At 40.2% G+C, this 20,092-nt stretch overlaps 1 protein-coding gene across 7 annotated transcripts in view; it reads right to left on the bottom strand.

The window, feature by feature from the left end:
- Positions 1-20,092, bottom strand: part of nme7 (NME/NM23 family member 7) — a 140,129-nt gene that overhangs the window by 89,392 nt on the left and 30,645 nt on the right. For all 7 annotated transcript variants that reach the window (XM_043700894.2, XM_043700893.2, XM_043700896.2 and 4 more), the window contains exons 5-6: positions 19,714-19,909; positions 13,645-13,747 (exon numbers count right to left, since the gene is read on the bottom strand). In XM_043700894.2, the coding sequence (XP_043556829.2) occupies positions 13,645-13,747; positions 19,714-19,909 (299 nt within the window). The remainder of the gene's footprint in view (positions 1-13,644; positions 13,748-19,713; positions 19,910-20,092) is intronic.

The raw sequence follows: 20,092 nt of genomic DNA, 5'->3' as shown, positions 1-20,092 counted from the left end.
CGCTCCACTGCTCTACACCCCCTCATGCCCCCCCAAATGCAATTAAGACAATGCAATGCAATGTCCTCACCTACCACCCTACCAGATTCTGCATACAACATATGATCCTTAAACACTTCCGCCAAATCCATTTAGACCCCACCAAGAGCATCTTCCCCTCCCCATCCCTCTCTGCCTTCCGCAAGGACCGTCCCCTTCGCCAATCCTTAGTTCGTGCCACTCCCTGCACCCCCCAAGCAAACCCCTAGGTAACTTCCCCTGCAACTGCAAAAGATGTAAAACTAGTCAGCACACCACCCCTCTTACTTCCATCCAGGGCCCCAAGCAACAGTTCACCTCCCTCTCATCCAGATTAGAGTGGCGCTGGAAAAGCACAGCAGGTCAGGCAGCATCCGAGGAGCAGGAAAATCGACATTTCAGGCAAAAGCCCTTCATCCCTCTCTTCCAACCTAGTATACTGTATCTGGTGGTCCCGATGTGGTCTTCTCTACATCGTGGAAACCAAACGCAAACTCAGGGCACATTTTGCTGAGCATCTCAGCCAAGCCTGCAGGGGATGACCTGACCTCTCAGTCACTGCCCATTTTAATTCCCCTTCTCACATGACCCTCCTTGGCCTCCTCCATTGCCACAGTCGGTCAGAGAGCAAATTGAAGGAATAATACGTCATCTTCCACCTGAGCAGCCTAAAGCCTGGAGGACCGAACATCGAGTTCTCCAATTTCAAATAACCTCCCTTCCCAGCCCCTTTCCTTTCCTTCCATTCTGCTCATCAACCCATCCTTCCAGCTACCAACTGGATTTGCTACTCCCATCGACCAACCAGGTCGTACCCCCTACCTGTGTTCACCTATCATTAACTCACCACCTAAATCCAACTCCCCCCCCCCCCCCCAACTTTATCTGCTGCTCCCCTTACATCCACCCCCAGTCGTGAAAAAGGGTTACACCCGAAACATTGACTTCTCCACCTTCTGATGATGCTGTGTTCTTCCAGCCTTCTGCTTGTCTCCCTAACAATTAAAAAAGACAGACATGCATTTTTATAGTTCCTTTCACTACCACTGGACAGTCTAGAATGGTTTACATCAATTAAGTACTCCTGTAATAAAGAACATCAGTGCAAATATAAGGCTGAAGTACCACCATCATTTTCAGCCATGAGGATGTTACATCTCAACCTCATCCCAATGTCCACACCATCATAGAAGCCAGCCTTCAACCAATTTGACTCAACTCACTCCAGGCAAGTGACAACTGAGAGCAGTGTAAAGCAAAGTCCAAGAGCTATTAACATTCCAGTTATAGTGCTAAAGACTTTTCGGCTGAAGTTCGACACACTCCTACCCAAGCTATAGCAGTATAGCCAGAATGCTGGTATCTATCTAACAAAATGGCAAAGTGCCCAGATATGTCCTGCTCATAAACTGCTGCTTCAACCAAGTCTGCTCTATTAGTCTACTCTGAATTATTGACAAAGTGATGGCTGATATCATCAGAAACATTATTAAGCAGCATTAATCATCCAAAAACCATTTCAATGATGCACAATTGGGGTTCCACCTGACTACTTGGTTCCAGACCTCTTCAGAACTTTGGTTCAAACGTAGAAAAAAAAAAGCTGCAGTCCTAACCAGACATGAGATCAAGGCAACATTTGACCAAGTGTGGCACTAAGCGGTGCTAGTAAAAGTGAGGTCAGTGGGAATCAGGGTGAAAACTGTCCATGGAGATCAGTCATCTTAGCCACAAAACATTGCAGCAGGATTTCTTCAGGCACTGTCCTACGAATGCAACAATTGTCTTCCAGTAACCTGACCATTTTCTGTGTGCCAGTTATGATTCCAACGACTGAGGGTACCTACCGACTTTTTTAAAATCTCAGTTTTGAATGGCTCCTAACTGTCATGCTCAGTTGAATATTGTTTTAATATCAAGGACAGCTATTTGTATCTTCCTGACATTTAGTTGATCAATGCTGTGATGATTAGTCTATTAGCTGAGAATAGTGTTGCTTTCACAAATGCACAGTATGTCTTGTTTCTGTCCAATTAGCTATACCATGACTACCATTGCTGAAAATGTGTTGCTGGAAAAGCCAGGTCAGGCAGCATCCAGGGAACAGGAGAATTGACGTTTCGGGCATAAGCCCTTCTTCAGGAAAGAAACTCTGCTAAAATGGGTCAATCCTGATGCATGGAATTAAATCTATCCTTTAATTATTATATCCAAAGATAACACAAGCTAAATAAATTTTGGAGCATGTTGTAAGAAAAAAAATAATCTATTATTTATTTACTAGAAGGGTCAGCTAAAAGGCTTTATTATTTCCAATGTAGCTGAAATTTACTGAATTTTGAAAGTTTAAAAGGACAGATTTGGATCAGGTGGAAGGATTCAGGTCTTAAAAATCTGATTCTCATAACAAAATCTGCCCATATATAAATGAGACAGGGAAAGAGGTGGACTGATACTTTACATAGGTCAGTGAGGTTACAGTCTCAAACTTTTTGAATGCCACCATTAGGTTTGGTGTTTATCTGAAGAAATTAAGCAATTGCTTCCTCTCACACCTCCTCCCACCCTGTTATAATCTCACAAAGATGCCTCTTGAAATGCTGTAGGTAGACAGGGCTGGGAGCTGACTGGATGGGCTGGTATTTGGCTGGGAATAATGGCTTACAAAGCTGAATGAAAGGCACTCTATCAGAATGGGTGTTTTATTCTCAAGATTGAGGAATTCAATGTATACACTGAGGGAAATGGATATGATGTATTGGCATTAGAATGATATGGCTGCAGGGTGACCAAAATTGGGAACTAAATATCCATGACATTTTGTACTTAGGAGTGTTATACAAAAATGAAAAGGAGGTGGGGGAGATCTGTGAATCAGGAATGACATGATTGGAAGAGGTACATACATCAAATGATCACGGTATTTTCTTAATCTTATTGTTTTTGTTATGCAAAGTGCTGGTTGAGTCAAGTTTCGGGAGAGATTCCCACCATGTGGCTGAGTGGACCTCATCAAACATATTGGACAGCTAATGAACTTGAAAGACCTTCTACAGGCAGCAAGCAAAACTAATGTCATTTACGAAATACCTTGCAAGAACTGTAACAAACACTACATTGGACCAACAGGCAGAAAACTAGCCACCAGGATACATGAACATTGATGTGCCAAAAAAGACATACAGATGAGGAAGGACACCACTTTGACTGGGACAACACATCCAACCTAGGACAAGCCAAACAGAGACACGCATGAGAATTCCTAGAAGCATGGCATTCCAAGTGGAACGCTATCAACAAACACATTGACTTGAATCCCATTTACCACCCCCTGAGAAAAAGATCAGGAAATGACATCACCAACTCAGGGAAACCCAAACAAATAGAAAGCAGGCAAAACCACCAATGCTTCATCCAGAGGCTCACTGATGATCTTACCTAGTCTGGTGACAAAATATCTGAAAACGAACCTTCCAGCTCAGCGAGAAAACCTACATCCATTTCCAAACTCCATTTGTCTTCAAGGAACTGGGAGAGAATCCTTCAGGATGGCAATGCTTTCACCCTCTGTATTAGGAAATGTAAAGAAGTGACCTGTGCCTGCCCTCAAGTGAATGAGTGTGGGGGAATGTTCTAGAAAGCTGGCAGTGAAGGCCTGGCAGATTCAGAAGGTGGATGCATTTAAACTTTTTTCCTGGATCCATATGTTCGCTTGAAGGATCAGTTATCAGATACATCCTCAAATCTTTCACACGAGGCCGCCAACCTTGCCGCATCTGAAAGTCGTTCCCCATCACAACTGGCACGCTTACGTCATGATGGGCCTTCCACAACCATTGTTATAAAAGATAATTTGGTTCACTAAGCACTAGAGGGAAGGAAATCTGTTCCCCTTACTTGCTTGCGCTTACATGTGATTCCAAACTCATCAAAATGTAGGTGATTTTTTAATAGCCTGAAGAAGCCTAGCAAGCCATTCAATTGTTGCAAAAGAATGAAACCAGTGTACCACCTTTTAAAACTGTACCACCTTTTAAAACTCAACTTATTGATCCTGCATGTATTTCCTGACTATCAAGTGGAGGTCTGTACCAAAATTGGGAGAGCTGTCCTACAGACTAATTAACCAACAGTCTGAAATGGGCTGCAAGTTATGATTCCATGAGTATGACGATGTTTCACATATGATCATCACTATGTTGTCAGGAAAGACTTTGGCCTTGAGAGTTCTCAACACTGGCATCAGGTTAAACATGGGCAAGAAGATTTCCTGTACGCCTCAGCTGTTGAATCAGTATTCTATGATGACCATCATCTGACTGGTAAGAATACAAAAATACTCTGGGTGGGATATTTCAATATTCACCACAAAGAGGCACTCACTATTACCAACAGAGTACTAACAGACATAGCTGTCACACGGTGTGTGGCAGGTGGTGAGTAAACCAAGAGGAGAAACCTACTTTATTAATATACCTGTCGCATATGCATTGGTCCATTTTTGCATTATTGTAGTGATTCTGGATTAGTGGTGCTGGAAAAGCACAGCAGTTCAGGCAGCATCCGAGGAGCAGTAAAATTGACGTTTTTGGGCAAAAACCTTTCATCAGGAATACAGGCAGAGTGCCTGAAGGGTGGAGAGATAAATGAGAGGAGGGTGGGGGTGGAGAGAAAGTAGCATAGAGTACAATAGGTGAGTGGGGGTGGGGATGAAGGTGATAGGTCAGGGAGGAGGGTGGGGGAAGGTAGCAAAGAGTACAATGGGTGGATGGGGCTGGGATGAAGGTGATAGGTCAGAGGGGAGGGTGGAGTGGATAGGTGGAAAAGAAGATAGGCAGGTAGGACAAGTCATGGGGATAGTGCTGAGCTGGAAGTTTGGAACTGGGGTGAGGTGGGGGAAGTAGAAATGAGGAAACTGTTGAAATCCAAATTGACGCTCTGGGGTTGAAGTATTCCAAGGCGGAAGATGAGGTGTTCTTCCTCCAGGCATCGGGTGATGAGGGAGGAGCTGTGAAGGAGGCCCAGGACCTCCATGTCCTCGGCAGAGTGGGAGGGGGAGTTGAAATGTTGGCCACAGGGCGGTGTGGTTGATTGGTGCGGGTGTCCCAGAGATGTTCCCTAAAGCGTTCTGCTAAGAGGCGTCCTGTCTCCCCAATGTACAGGTGACTGCATCGGGAGCAACGGATACAATAAATAATATTGGTGGATGTGCAGGTGAAACTTTGATGGATGTGGAAGGCTCCTTTAGGGCCTTGGATGGAGGTGAGGGAGGAGGTGTGGGCACAGGTTTTGCAATTCCTGCGGTGGCAGGGGAAGGTGCCAGGATGGGAGGGTGGGTTGTAGGGGGGTGTGGACCTGACCAAGTAGTCACAGAGGGAACGGTCTTTGCAGAAGGTGGAAAAGGGTGGGGAGGGAAATATATCCCTGGTGGTGGGGTCCATTTGGAGGTGACGGAAATGTCGGCAGATGATTTGGTTTATGCGAAAGTTGGTAGGGTGGAAGGTGAGCACCATGGAGGTTCTGTCCTTGTTACGGTTGGAGGGATGGGGTCTAAGTACGCAGGTACGGGATGTGGACGAGATGCATTGGAGGGCATCTTTAACCACGTGGGAAGGGAAATTGCGGTCTCTAAAGAAGGAGGCCATCTGGTGTGTTCTGTGGTGGAACTGGTCCTCCTCGAAATACATCAACCCCAGAGCATCAATGTGGACTTCAACAGTTTCCTCATTTCCCCTTCCCCCCACCTCACCCCAGTTCCAAACTTCCAGCTCAGCATTATCCCCATGACTTGTCCTACCTGCCTATCTTCTTTTCCACCTATGCAGTCCACCCTCCGCTCTGACCTATCATCTTCATCCCAGCCCATCCACCCATTTAACTCTTTGCTACCTTCCCCCACCTTCCCCACTCACCTATTGTACTCTTTGCTACTTCGTCCTCTCATTTATCTCGCCACCCTTGAGGCACTCTGCCTGTATTCCTGATGAAGGGCTTTTGCCCAAAACGTCGATTTTACTGCTCCTCGGATGCTGCCTGAACTGCTGTGGTTTTTCAGCACCACTAATCCAGAATCTGGTCTCCAGCATCTGCAGTCTTTGTTTTTACCCATTATTGGAGTGACCACCTCGCAGAGATCGTGGAGGCAAAGCTCCATCTTCACATTGAGAATACTCTCCATCATGTTGTGTGGTACAGTGCTAAATGGGACAGACACTGAGCATATCAAACAACTCACAACTGGGCATTCATTAGGCATGGATGTAGGTTTGCTCGCTGAGCTAGAAGGTTCATTTTCAGATGTTTCATCACCATACTAGGTAACATCTTCAGTGAGCCTACAAATGAAGCAGCAGTGGTGTAGCATGCTTTCTATTTATATGTTTGAGATTCCTTGGGTTAGTGATGTCATTTCCTGTAGTGACATCATTTCCCATGGTGGTGTAATTTCCTGTTCTTTTTCTTGGGGTTGGATCCCACTTACCGCCCTTTGAGAAAAAGAACAGGGAATGACATCACCATAGGAAATGATGTCACCACAGCATCACCAACCCAAGGCAACTCAAACATATAAATAGAAAGTGGGCTACACTGCTGGTGCTTCATTCAGAGGCTCACTGAAGATGTTACCTAGTATGGTGATGAAACATCTGTAAACAAACCTTCCAGCTCAGCGAGCAAACCTATATCCATAACCTCAACCTGAGCTAAAAATCTTCTCAAAACTCGCTAATTCATTAGACATGGTGACTATCAGCAACAACACAACTGAATTTAATCACAATCTTTACTGTCATGTGCCAGCAGATCCCTCTTTCCATCATTACTATTAAGCTGGGAAACCAACCTTAGTTCACAAAGATTGAAGAGGAGCATAGCAGAAGCAGCACCAACATACCTAAATTAGGTTTCAATCTGATGCAGCTACAATAGAGGACTACTTATGTGGCAAACAGGGAAGCAGCATGCAATTGCCAGGGCCAAGTGAATCCACAGACAAAATTTTGAGTGGTGGTGGACAATTATGTCTAATCTGTCTAATTTGAACAATTAGATCATTTGCTTCCTCCTGACCACTGAAATGTCTTAATCGTCTTGAGAATTATATGATCTGGCACTTCTTTAGCAGTTAAAAAAAACTGATCTCTGTACTTTATGTTTTTATTGTTTTTTTTGCTTTTCTTTCTTTTTTTGATCTATTAGTTATCTACCTATTTACTGGTGTTGCTTTGCACAGTGTTAGGGTTTGTTTTGTATTATACGGTAGCTTAGTCGTTAGTAGATATGTTGTATTGTAATTTGTGATTTTTTTCTTTTTATTATACTGATATTTGTTATTGATTGTATTTTTCAATAATTTGATATGTTTGTAAAGTTAAAAAAATTTGCTAATAAATAGATTTACAAAAAAAACTGATCAGTTACCAATGCCATCAGTGCACTCTGAGACTGGAACTTCTTCAAATGACAAATTTAAAAGTGGAGAGCCTCAAATGTCATGGAAGAAACCAGATAGGTTATCGGCTTAAAATATGAACTTGGTTTCTTCCTTCAAAAGATGCTGCTTGACCTGCTCAATTTTCCATCATATTCTGTTTTTTTTCATGAAAGGAATACTTTTTCAAGCCTTTGTCACATTCCTAGAAATTCCAATCAAATATCAATATGGGACTACCTATCACAAACTACAAATGGTTCAAAAGGCAGTTCACCACCATCTTCTCAAGAGCAATTAGGGATGTAAAATAAATGTTGGCTTAGCCAGTGAGGCCACTTCTGTCAATGAATAAAAAAGGGTTTATAATAAAGAAGGCTTCGTCCAGAGGGTCACTGAAGATGTTACCTAATATGGTGACGAAACGTCTGAAAATGAACCTTCCAGCTCAGCGAGCAAACATACATCCAGAATAAAAAACATCCAGCTAACCAACTCAGTTAGCCACTAATGTAAGTACAGCAATCTTTGCAGAAGTAGAATTTATTTATTTTTAACCTTTTAGCACTATTTGCAAACAAAATTGGCCTAGCCACCACTCTGAAAATGTTTCAGACTTAGATTTCATAAATAGCTTCAAAATAGTCAGGATAAAGCAGAATTTAAATAAATCACAAGCAAAAAGTTAAATATCTGAACAAATAATGACTTTTTAAGAATGGATCCAAACTCCCAAAACAACCAAGAAAATCAGACTAATTGTTAAAGAATTGAAACAAACATTAGGTGGGAATTTGTGTTAAGTCAAACAGAACTGTTAAGAACCACACAGTTGTCCTCCCCGTTGGCCACCTTGTCATATGAGGCTGTCTGCACTATTGTTCACCATAGGGTAGGATTGCTGCCACCACCCTCTTTTATGGTAAGGATCTACAGGGCCTATATGGTCAAGTGTGGGGAAGAAAAATCACTTGATAGTCAAGTGACAAGAGTCTCTTGCAAGAAACTGTCTTTTTAAATACATGTTATCAATTAATTACAATTTCCAGTACTGATATTGTTACATAGATGAGTAGGAGGACTTGGACGGTAGATCCTAAGCTGCTCTCCTACCAGATCAATATGACATCATCAAAGTGCTCAATATTGACAATTTCAGACCTTACAACACACTTATTCAACTTCCCTGTATCCCCAATACCCCCAAGCATTTAAAATATTATTTATAATATGCATTTCTCCAGATAATTAAATTTACCATTACTCCATCTTCCCATAAGTCTCTGACTTCATAAGTTCAGGCTGATTGGAGATCTTATTCTGTTGAAAGTTGGATGATTGGTAGAGCTCTTGGAAGACGATGACTTATTGATGCCTTTTTAGCTTTGACAAAGGGTCAGTTAGACTCGAAACGTCAGCTCTTTTCTCTCCTTACAGATGCTGCCAAACCTGCTGAGATTGTCCAGCATTTTCTCTTTTGACTTATTGGTGCCGTTTGATAATGTGACATACAAAAGTTCCCTTTGTTAAGACATTTCTCATTGGATTGGTTCCAATTAAGCAGTTATGGAAGACTGGTCTTCAATCAAACAAATTTCCTTTGTGAACACCCCCTGCTGTACAAACAATAGAGGATCATTTGAATGACCATATCCTTCCTGTTAAGGTCCTGCATCCACATGCTTTCCTTGGCCCAATGCATTAACAAAATTGCTTGTCGGTGCCTGTTATACAGTGTGACCTGCTGTGCACAGTTGGACTCTTCCCTCCTACACACATTTTTATAGCTCAATGGGTATAAACTTGGAGTCAACTTCTTTGGTAGGATAGAAAGCTGAATCTCTAGCATTCTGCACATCACTAACTCTGATTATGATGGACTATACTGTAATGGGGTGGAATGTGGTAACTTAGCAATCTTCCTCTATGACAGTCTCTTGGGACTGAGGATTGCCTTCTTCTGTATTGTCTTTATAACAGAGGATGTAAGATATTCCTCTATTTCATGTAAATCAAGAGGTAGAAGGGAGAGAGGCACTTAGCAAAATTATAATTACCAGGGAAACAGTACTAAGCAAAACCATATGTTGACAAGTCTGCAGGACCAGTTGAACTCTATACTAGGGTCTTAAAAGAGGTGCCCAGTGAGGGAGCAGACTTGGTGTTAGTTTTCCAAAATTCTCTAGAATCAGGAAAAGGTTCCATTTGACTGGAAATTAGAAAATATTCAAGAAGGGAGGGATACATAAAAAAGGAAACAATAGGGCCAGGTAGCTTGATGCCTGTCATGGGTAAAGTATTAAAAACAATTAGAGGTTTTAAGTGCTCATTTAGAAAACTTCAAGATAAACAGCCAGCATTATCTTGTCAAAGGGAGCCATGTTAATTTATTAGGTTCCTTTGAAGAAATAACACACTGTAGATAAGGGGGAGCTGGTAGACTGACTGTACTTCAATTTCCAGATATTGGACAAGGTGCCACTTTAATGGTTATTGCAAAAAAAAAGCTCTAAGGGGCATCAAATTGGAAAATTGCCTGGCTGCCAGGCAGAAAACAGAAAATGTATTTATATAATTGAGTCATTACTTGATCGCCAGAATGCATGAAGTCCACAGGGGTCTGTGCTGAGGCCCCAATATTTTACAATTTAGGTCAATTACTTAAATAAGGGTAACACCAGATGGAAGCTAATTTTTTTAGAAGATCTAAAAGGTAGATAAGAAAGAATGTGTTTAAGACAACATGAGATTGTAGCAAGATATAAATAGGTGAGAGCAAGTGGGCAAAAATCTGGCTGAAGAAATACAATGTGAGAAAAGGTGAAGTTATTCACTTTGGCAGGAAGAATGAAAAACCAGAACATTACTCCAAAGTAGAATGACGACAGAAATCCAAAGGTACAGGCAGATTTAGGTATTCCTGTACATGAGTCACAAAGTTGGTGTGCAAAGTAGAGCACATAATCAAGAAGGCCAATGGGATACTAACACTTGTTATTGGAGGAATCACACATTAAAAGGATGTTATGCTTCAGTCATTTAGGGAAATCAGTGAAACCACATCTCAATTACTATGTGCACTTTTCATCTATTTCCTTGGACGGTGTAAATATGTTGGGGACAGTTAAGAGAAGATTTACTAGATTGGAATGAGTGTATTGTATTTGGAGGATAGCATGGACAGGCTTGGATTGTTTCAAATGGAATTTAGAAGAGTGATGGGTAACTTCAATAAAGTACCTATCTTGAATGGTCGTGACACGGTAGATGCCTAGATAACTAGGGGTTATTGTTTTAAAATTAAGGATCATCTTTTTAGGCTAGAGATAAGGAGGCTTTTTTTCTTTCACAGGGTTGTACGACTTTGGAACTTTCTGCCTCTGAAGATGGTGGACAAGGGGATCACTGAATATTTTTCATCAAAGATGGATGGATTCTTTTAGGCAATGAAATCAAAAAATGGGAAAATGGAATTCAAAACCTTTTTCCTGGGATGGGCGAGTCCAGAACTAGAAGGTATAGGTTTAGGGTGAGGAGGAATAAAGTCAAAAAAGGACCTAAAGGGCAACTTTCTCATGAGGAAGATGATGTGTGTATGGAATGAACTGTCAGAGTAAGTAATGAAGACTGGCACAATTACAACATTTAAAAGGCATCTAGATGGGTATAGGAATAGGAAGGGTTTAGAGGGATATGGCCAAGTACTGGTAAATGGAACTAGATTAGGTTAGGATATCTGATCAGCATGGACGAGTTGGATCGAAGGGTCTGTTTCCATGCTGTACATCTCTATGACTCTATGATCAGCCATGATCTTATAGAATTGCAGAGCATGAGTGATCAAATGCTCTATTTCATCTCTTCATACTCTCAAGTTGTGGAAGTGAATAAATCCATATACTCTGCCACTGTTGGGCAGATGGTGTTTGAAGAGGCAGGTTGGTGGGAGTTTTTGCATGCTACTTCCACTGTTTGCACTGGGTTAGATTTATCAGAGATGCTTGAAATATATGGCACCTTCATGGATGCTTCTTCTCCAATTTGGACAGTCTTGAGCAAGAGTTTCACATGAGTCAGTGAAGATGTGTTTTTTGAGAGAAGCTTTGGAGGACTTGAAACACTTCCTCTGCCTCCTGATAATAACTTGCTGCAATAAATCTCAAAATAGAAAGTTTATTTCAGGAATCTTGTGTCAGATATGCATATGATTGGGCCTGTCCAATGTGGTTGATGCTGCACCTTGATGCTGGGAGTGTCAGCCTGAGAAAGTCTAGGAGCACCTATCCTGCCAGTGAATTCGGAGGATTCTGCAGCTGTACTGTTAGTGGTATTTCTTCAAAGTTTTGAAATTTCAGTTGTACACTGACATATCCACAATAGACACAAGAGGGCAGGTAACATTGTGGCCCTGTAGTTCTTAAGCTTGGTGCCAGGTTTGAGATCTTTGACATCAATACAGCATGCTCCTCAGCTGCCTACATGCTCTGCTAGCTCACTGGATATGATGATGAATTTCATTGTTGTCTGCTTTCGCAGAGAGGAGGCAATACTCCAGCAGTCAGCTGTATGGAGGAGTGGAGTGTTATGGTGCGGCATACAGAAGTGAGCACAGGAGAGACAACAGTCTTGCACAATTCCTGTTTATACTCAAATTGGTTCGGTTCACGAGGATCATGATTTGTATGTTACAATTCAGCAGGCAGAAGATGCTGTTGAATTTCTGTGGGTAACCAAATTTTCAGAGGATTTTTCATGTCCCTCTCAGTTAACAGAATTGAAGGTTTCTGTGAGACCAAAGAAGGTAGCTGCTGCTCTCTGTATTTTTTGTGAGCTTGTCTTGCTGTGAAGATTATCACACAGTGCTTCTTGATGAACAGAAGAGGGATATTCTAGACCTTTCCCACTACAGAAAGTAGTTTTCCCCCTACCTATCCCACAAATTATTTTAATAATTTGGGATACTTCACAAGGCTACTCGATGCAAACTGTCCGCAAAACAAAATACCTTTAAACTCAGTTTCATTCTAAAGAGTTTGTGCTGCACATGTTCCAAAGTCAATGCACCAGTCCCAAGATGCATGCACAGAAAATTGTATACTTCAATACACTCTACCACAGCTTTACCCAATCATAGAATAAATGACTCCTTTGCATGCTATTTCCCTTGAGGTAATATTAATGTTCAGTTAGTCACTTAGCTCATGTTTTATCTGTGTACTAGAGTTTGATGATTTCTGACCCACAAACCTCTATTCTTTCTTAACTTGTTTCTCACTATTTAAAAAATGATAGCCGTTAGCAATATTTCTTGGACTAGAAAAGCAATCTAGCAAATATAAACAAACAGAAAAGATGTCATCTGATTAAAGGAATTTGCTCTTAGAATTTCAAAAGGAACACAAAAATTTGATACAGACATTTTGTTCCTTGATATCTATGTGTGGATTAATGTTAATTTAGCTTTATCACATCCCTGTGAAACAGCTTGGCCTTTATTCTGCATTAAAGGCACGAAACAAAAATATTTTTTAAAATCAGTTTTTGTGGCACTTACATAAGTAGAAGTTTCACAAAGCAGACATGCTTTGTATGTACAAAAAAAAGGGACATATCCCTCCACTTAAAACAATCTGTTCATCTAAAGTACAAAATTAAAATTGATACAAATAATATAAAATTATCCCTTAATATGTATTCTTTCCAATCCTTCACTTGTAACAAGTAACTTCAGTCTTATTTAAAATTTATTTTAAATTTAGTTAATTTAAATTATCCTAATTCACATTTTCAGCATATTTAAGCTTTCTTTTTTAAATGTGTTTTGCAATGAGGGTGTTGTTGGTTAGGTTACCATTTATTGCCCTTCCCTGTTTGCCTTCTGTTCTTCATATTCAATTATGAATGATTTTGAATGGAGCAACAAACTTTTATTGCAAACAGTATACCATGCAAGCACTTTGTTTTCTAAAATGAAAACTGATGAAATCATGCACATAAAATGATCAAACATACAATGTCTAAGGAAACTGTAATGATTATATTCAAAGAGCTATTGGAAGTAAATCTATGGAAAGATGATCAAAGAAAACTAAAGGTTGTGAGTATGTATGTTAATTATAAGAAATGAACTACATTTTAATTTCCTTCTGATAAAAAGGAATGCTTTCCTTTAAAATGACAAATCTGAAGCTTACCTTCAGCAATAGCATGAGGTTTGATAATGCATAAGGTGCAATCAATACATTTTGCTGTATTTGATGGCCCTTTACCAAGCGATGGGAAAAAAATCTCTAGTTCCTATAAAAACAAGAATACAAAATGAACTGAACAGATCCATTCTGTATTTCTAATACAGAAACAAAGTACAGTCAATCCCAGAAATCTTAAATAAAACCAAGTTCTGACAAAAGATAATCAATCTGAAACACTAAATCTGTTTCTCTCCTCAGAAATGCTTCAAGAACAGCTGAGTGGTTAATTTGTTCTATTTTCTAAACTCCTGACTCGCCTCTTCTGCCTACAGAAGGTAATTGTACTAACTTCAACCCTATGCCAGCTGAAATGACATCGTTTAGCACAAATTATGCATTGAACTTTCAATCTTGCAGGTCTGTACATGCCAGTACCAAGGCAATAGTATGTTTCCTTATAAGCAAAAATTAATTATTATTTTGGACCTAATAACTCATTAGCTGTAAAACATCTATAAAAATTGGAAAGATTAAAATTCAAGTATGACTAGTTTTATTCACATGGAGGGAACAATCTCTGTCTGAAAGATAAAGCCAAAGGTTTGCTGGTGAAAAAAGGATGGAACAGCCGGTCAAAAATGTATATTTTAAGATCTTATGTCGCTCGCAAAAAGGATATCCTTGTTAATCTGTTTGTTGACCTGGTTTTCCAGAAAATAAATAGCGAGAGCTATCTCAAGGCAAATATTTCTGGACTGGGTGGGGGCATGTGGGGGAATCTCAATCTCATACGCAAAGAACCAGTGAAGAACAGAAGAAAGACATTCAGCCCATCAAATCTCTGCCAATGTTTTTGAAAAGAATATGGTTAACCATAAACCCCCATTTTCTCAAACGTATCCATACAACTCTTTCCCCTCAAATATTTACCAAATCCCTTTTTAAAGGCTATTAAAATCTGAATCCATCATCCCCCTCAGTGTATAAGAAGTTCTAGTCATTTGTCACGATTACAAGTTTTCTTCACGTTTTTGTTTTATTTTATTCTTTCATGGAATGAGCATTGGCAGTAATGCCTGTATTTGCTGCCTATCCCTAATTGCTCTTGGACTCATTGGCTTCTAGACCATTTCAGAAGCCACTTAAGAGTCCACCATAATGTTGCGGATTTGGAGTCAAATGTAGCCAAAAGATTTCCTTTACCAATGGACATTAATGAACCAGATGGGTTTTTACAACAAACCAACAATAGTTTTGTGGTCACTATATTGAGATTAGCCTATAAATCCATAACCAGAACGACATCTAGGCTTGGACTGAAAAGTGGCAAGTAACATTTGTATCACACAAGTGCCACAATCTAACCACTGCCTTCTCACATTCAATGGTGTTACCATCATTCAATTCCTCACTATCAACATCCTGGGGGTTACCAATGACCAGATACTCAACTGGTCTCGCCATATAAATACAGTGGCTACAACAGCAGGTCAGAGGCGAGGAATACTGCAGCAAGTAACCCATTGACTCCCCAAAGCCTTCTCTTCATCTACGATGCACAAGTCAGGAGTACGATGGGTGCAGCTCCAACAACACTCAAGAATCTCAACACCATCCAGCTTGCTTGACTGGCACCACATCTGCAAGCATCCATTCCCTCCACCATCAACACTCAGTAGCAGCAGTATGTTCTGCATAAATACACTAAAGCTCCTTATTCAGCACCTTCCAAACCCACGGCCACTACCATCTACAAGGACAAGGACAAGGTCAGCCAAACATGGGAACACCACGGCTTGCAAGTTCGCCACCAAGCCACTCTTCATGCTGACTTGTAATATTTCACTGTTCCTTCAGTATCGTTGGTCAAAATCCTGGAATTCCCAGTCTACTAAGAGCGTAAGACTGCAGCAGTTCAAGAAGAAAGCTCACTGTCACCTTCTCAAGGGCAACTAAATGCTAACCAGCCAGAGATGCCCACATCTCATAAGTGAGTAAAAAGAGATTGAATTGAATTCAAATTCTACCAGCTGCCATGGTAGGATTTGAACCCATGTCCCCATAATATTAGCATGGATTACTAGACCAATAACAATCCTGTTATCTCCCCTGCCACTCACATTAAAATTGTATGTACCAATCATAAAGCCTTCAACTATTGAAAGCAGTTGCTCTTTTGTTCCTTCACCTAAACACTTTATGATTTTAAACACTTCTATAAAATCTCTATTTTGCCTTGTAAGCTCCATGGAAAACAATCCAATCTTCTCTGTCCATCCACATAATAATAATTTCACATCCCTGAAACAATTTCCAGCACGTCTCTTTGTATTGCCTCCATAGCTTTCACGTACATTTGCACAGTATTGAATTTGTGTTTTATGTAGGTTTGGAGTAACATTTTCGCTTTTTTAACTATGTTACTATTTATGAATCTCAGCATCCCATCTTCTTGATTAACTGCTTTATTACCATTTTCAAAGATTCCTGTCAGTTCTGCATTTATACAGTCATAGACATGTACAACTCAGTCCAACTTGTCTATGTCAACCAGATATCTCAAATTAATCTAGTCCCATTTACCAGCAATTGGCCCATGTCCCTCTAACCCCTCCATATTCATATACCTAACTAGATGCCTGTTAAATGTTGTAATTGTACCAGCATCCACCACTTTCTCTGGCAGTTCATTCCATACACACACCACCCTCTGTGTGAAAAGGTTGCCCCTTAGGTCCCTTTTAAATCTTTCCCCTCTCACTCTAAACCTATGCCCCCTAAGTTATGAACTCCCTCACCCCAGGGAAAAAACCTTGCCTATTTACCCTATTCATGCACCTCATGATTTTATAAACCTGTGTAAGATAATTTATGTAAAATGATTTGGATGTGAACACAGAAGGTGTAGCTAGTAAGTTTGCAGAGGAGACCAAAATTGGAGGTGTAGTGGACAGTACATAAGGTAACATCAGAGCACAACTGGATCTTGATTAGATGGACCATTAGGCAAATGCAGTTTAATTTAGATAAATGTGAGGTTCTGCATTTGGAAAAGGCAAATCAGGGAAGGACTTACACAGTTAATGATAAGGTCCTGGGGAGAGTTGATGAACAAAGAGACCTTGGAGAGCAGGTTCATAGTTCCCTGAAAGTGGAGTCGCAGGTAGACAGGATAGTGGAGAATGTGTTTGGTGTGCTTTTCTTTATTGGTCAGAGCATTGACTACAAGAGTTAGGAGGTCATGTTGCAGCTGTATAGGACCTTGGCTCGGCCACTTTTGGAATATTGTGTGCAATTCTGGTCTCCCTCCTATGGGAAGGATGTGAAACTTGAAACGGTTCAGAAAAGATTTACAAGGAATTTGCCAGAATTGGAGGGTTTGAGCTTTAGGGAGGGGCTGAATAGGCTGGGGCTATTTTCCTTTGAGCGTCAGAGGCTGAGGGGTGACCTTATAGATTGCATAAACAAAAGTCCATTATCTGTGTTAAACATTTTAATACATCTGATTTTTTTTCTTACTTTAATAAATACAATAGGCTCACACCTCCATCTTGTAAGGAGCACCTTATCTCTGCCAGTCTAAAAGCTTAGAAGGCTAGTTAGTACCTAAAAAATAGATAGTACTAAACTGTAGAATTAAAATCAGAAGGCTTTGTTGATGAATATAGAGCCAATGGATCAACAGCTTGAAAATGAAAATCTACACTATTTATGCAGGCTCACACCATGTCCCTTAGAAACATTCCACAGTGTTTCTTACACAGTGAATAACCTTGGTCAATTAATATTACACCAGCAAGCTAACCCTTAGCGAGCCAACAAGGTGCTAAAAACACAAGTTAATGTATGACTGATGTGGTGCCGCTGTTTAACACAGGTGGTAAGGACAAGCTAGGGAACTATAACCAGTGAGCCTAACGTCAGTGGTGGGCAAGTTGTTGGAGGGAATCCTGAGGGACAGGATGTACATGTATTTGGAAAGGCAAGGGCTTATTAGAGATAGTCAGCATAGCTTTGTGCATGGGAAATCATGTTCACAAACTTGACTGGAGTTTTTTGAGGAAGTAACAAAGAAGATTGATGAGGGCAGAGCAGTAGATGTGATCTATATGGACTTCAGTAAAGCGTACGACATGGTTCCCCATGGGAGACTGGTTAGCAAGGTTAGATCTCATGGAATACATGGAGAACTAGCCATTTGGATACACAAATAGCTCAAAGGTCGAAGACAGAGGGTGGTGGCGGAGGGTTGTTTTTCAGACTGGAGGCCTGTGACCAGTGGAGTGCCACAAGGATCAGTGCTGGGTCCATTACTTTTCATCATTTGTAGAAGTGATTTGGATGTTCGCATTAATACCTCAAAAAAAAAAGGAGCAGCCATAAATCTTTGAAAAGTGAACAAACTAAGCAGACAGAAGGAACCAAAATTAATAAAATGGCATTGGTGTTTGAGATGGGCAGCAGGAGACCAGAAGACCCTCAAGAATTATTCTCAGAAGGGAGAAGGAGCAAATCTCCAGGAAGGTAAACTCCCAAAGTCTGGAATGAAGGACAGACAATAGTGCCAGAGAGGGTTAATTAACTCATGCAGGTGATCAATATCAGCAGTTTTATCTTCACAGGATATTTCCAAACCTCCTGCATTCTTTCTTTCCTTCTCTTATTCTCTTTGTCAGCTTCCCTCTGAACCTTCTCAATTGTACTACAAACTGACACTTGTCATAAATAGGCATGCATTTTCTGTTTTATCACCAAGATAGCTCTGGATCTGTTTGCCCTACCTTTCCTTTGCTGTGCTTGAACTCCCTCTTTCTTTAAAATGAGCCAAATTCTTGAGATAATCTTAGATTCAAACCTTTTTGTGCCAGAACCATTCTTACCCCACTGGCTTTCTCCCAGTTAATTATTCTTACTTTAGATTGTACTTTTGCCATATCCAACCCAAAATCTATAATACAATAATTAATGGCTTTGAGAATGTGGCTCGACTGGCACTCGATTCACTTTGCCTACCTCATTCCTAAAAAACAGGCCAAAAGTGTCTCCTTTCTCATTGAAAATATACTGTTGTAGAACATTTTTCTGAACACATTCTAAGAATTCTTCCCCCCTAGACCTTTTATACTACTACTATTCCTGACTATATTCAGAAAATTAAAGTCCAACTTTATAACTACTCTATAATTCTTTAAAATTCCTTGAAAATTTGTTCATCGACATCTTTCTCACTATTTGGTAGCCTAGAAACTACACGGAGCAATTTAATTGTACTTATTTTTGTTTCTTAGATCGAGTGAATGGATTTTGTCCTGGACTCTCTAGGTCATCCTCTCTCTCCAGCTTTGCAAATTCCTCTTTCATTAATACTGTTACCATTCTTCCTTTCCCACCTTTTCTAAAAAAATTGTATCCAGGAATATTTAGCATTCACTCCTGTTCTGAGCCAGGTCATTTTTATCATCCATATTATTTCCACAAAGCTAGCTGCTCCTGCAGTTCACCAATCTAATTTTCCACACTCCACACATTCATGTGTGAGCTCTGTAACCCTAATTTAGTCTTCATTATTTTCCCACTTATGCTAAATCCACCTGTTATGTACTCTACTAACTCCTGACCCCTACAGTCCATACAAGTGTGGGCCCAGCCTTTCCTTCAGATTATCAAAATGTTTTTGCAATGGTCAACAGTAAGCTCAAGTGGGGTTTGTAATGATGGGGCTCAATTTAAAAAAAATAATTTTACATCTTCCAGTCTAAAAGTTAAGTACTGAAGGATATAATTAAGTAGTTTCCTATCAATGTTCAGGAGGTATAAATGGTTCAAATTGGAAATATCAAATCAGTAAGCAAATATTTTCAAAACAAAGTTTTGGATTAAGATCAACTACAAGATAGGTTTTTTCTTGTTCTATGTTCTTCAAGTTCAATCATGAAGTAACTAGACCAGTATTTCTTCAAGCATTTTAATTGAGCATTCAGGTTTTAAGCCTTTAAAGACTATTAACTAAATAAATTGGCCTCAGAACACAATTATCTCTCAATCTCACAATCTCATATAAAGAATGCTTACTCGAGCTGCAGTTGCAGCACATTCAGAACCATGAGTATTGGCATTGTCAATTCCATAAAGAGCCCGAATTCTGGCTTCACTTTCTGCTCTCCCAGAATCTGTAGATCCAATTAGTTTCCTCCATGAAAAAACAGCCTCATCTCCCATAATTTCCAGTGCAATAGCAGGACCACAAGTTAAATACCTAAGAAGATCACTGAAAGAGAAAGAAAATCCCATTATCACCTTTTAACAACTCTACTGAATAATTTGATACATTCAATTTAGCTTCAGCAGAAAAGTTATTAAATAACTTCAACCAGTCATTACAGAGACAAAATCTACAATCTCATGTGAATTGTTTGCTCATTTTATCTCAATTTGTTTGACTAAATGTAGA

Source organism: Chiloscyllium plagiosum, unplaced genomic scaffold (assembly GCF_037043375.1).
Source record: "Chiloscyllium plagiosum isolate Xiang-an unplaced genomic scaffold, Cpla_swu_hap1 HiC_scaffold_12, whole genome shotgun sequence".
Lineage (NCBI taxonomy): Eukaryota > Metazoa > Chordata > Chondrichthyes > Orectolobiformes > Hemiscylliidae > Chiloscyllium > Chiloscyllium plagiosum.
Note: the sequence above shows the minus strand (reverse complement) of the source record. Positions and strands in the feature narration are given on the sequence as shown.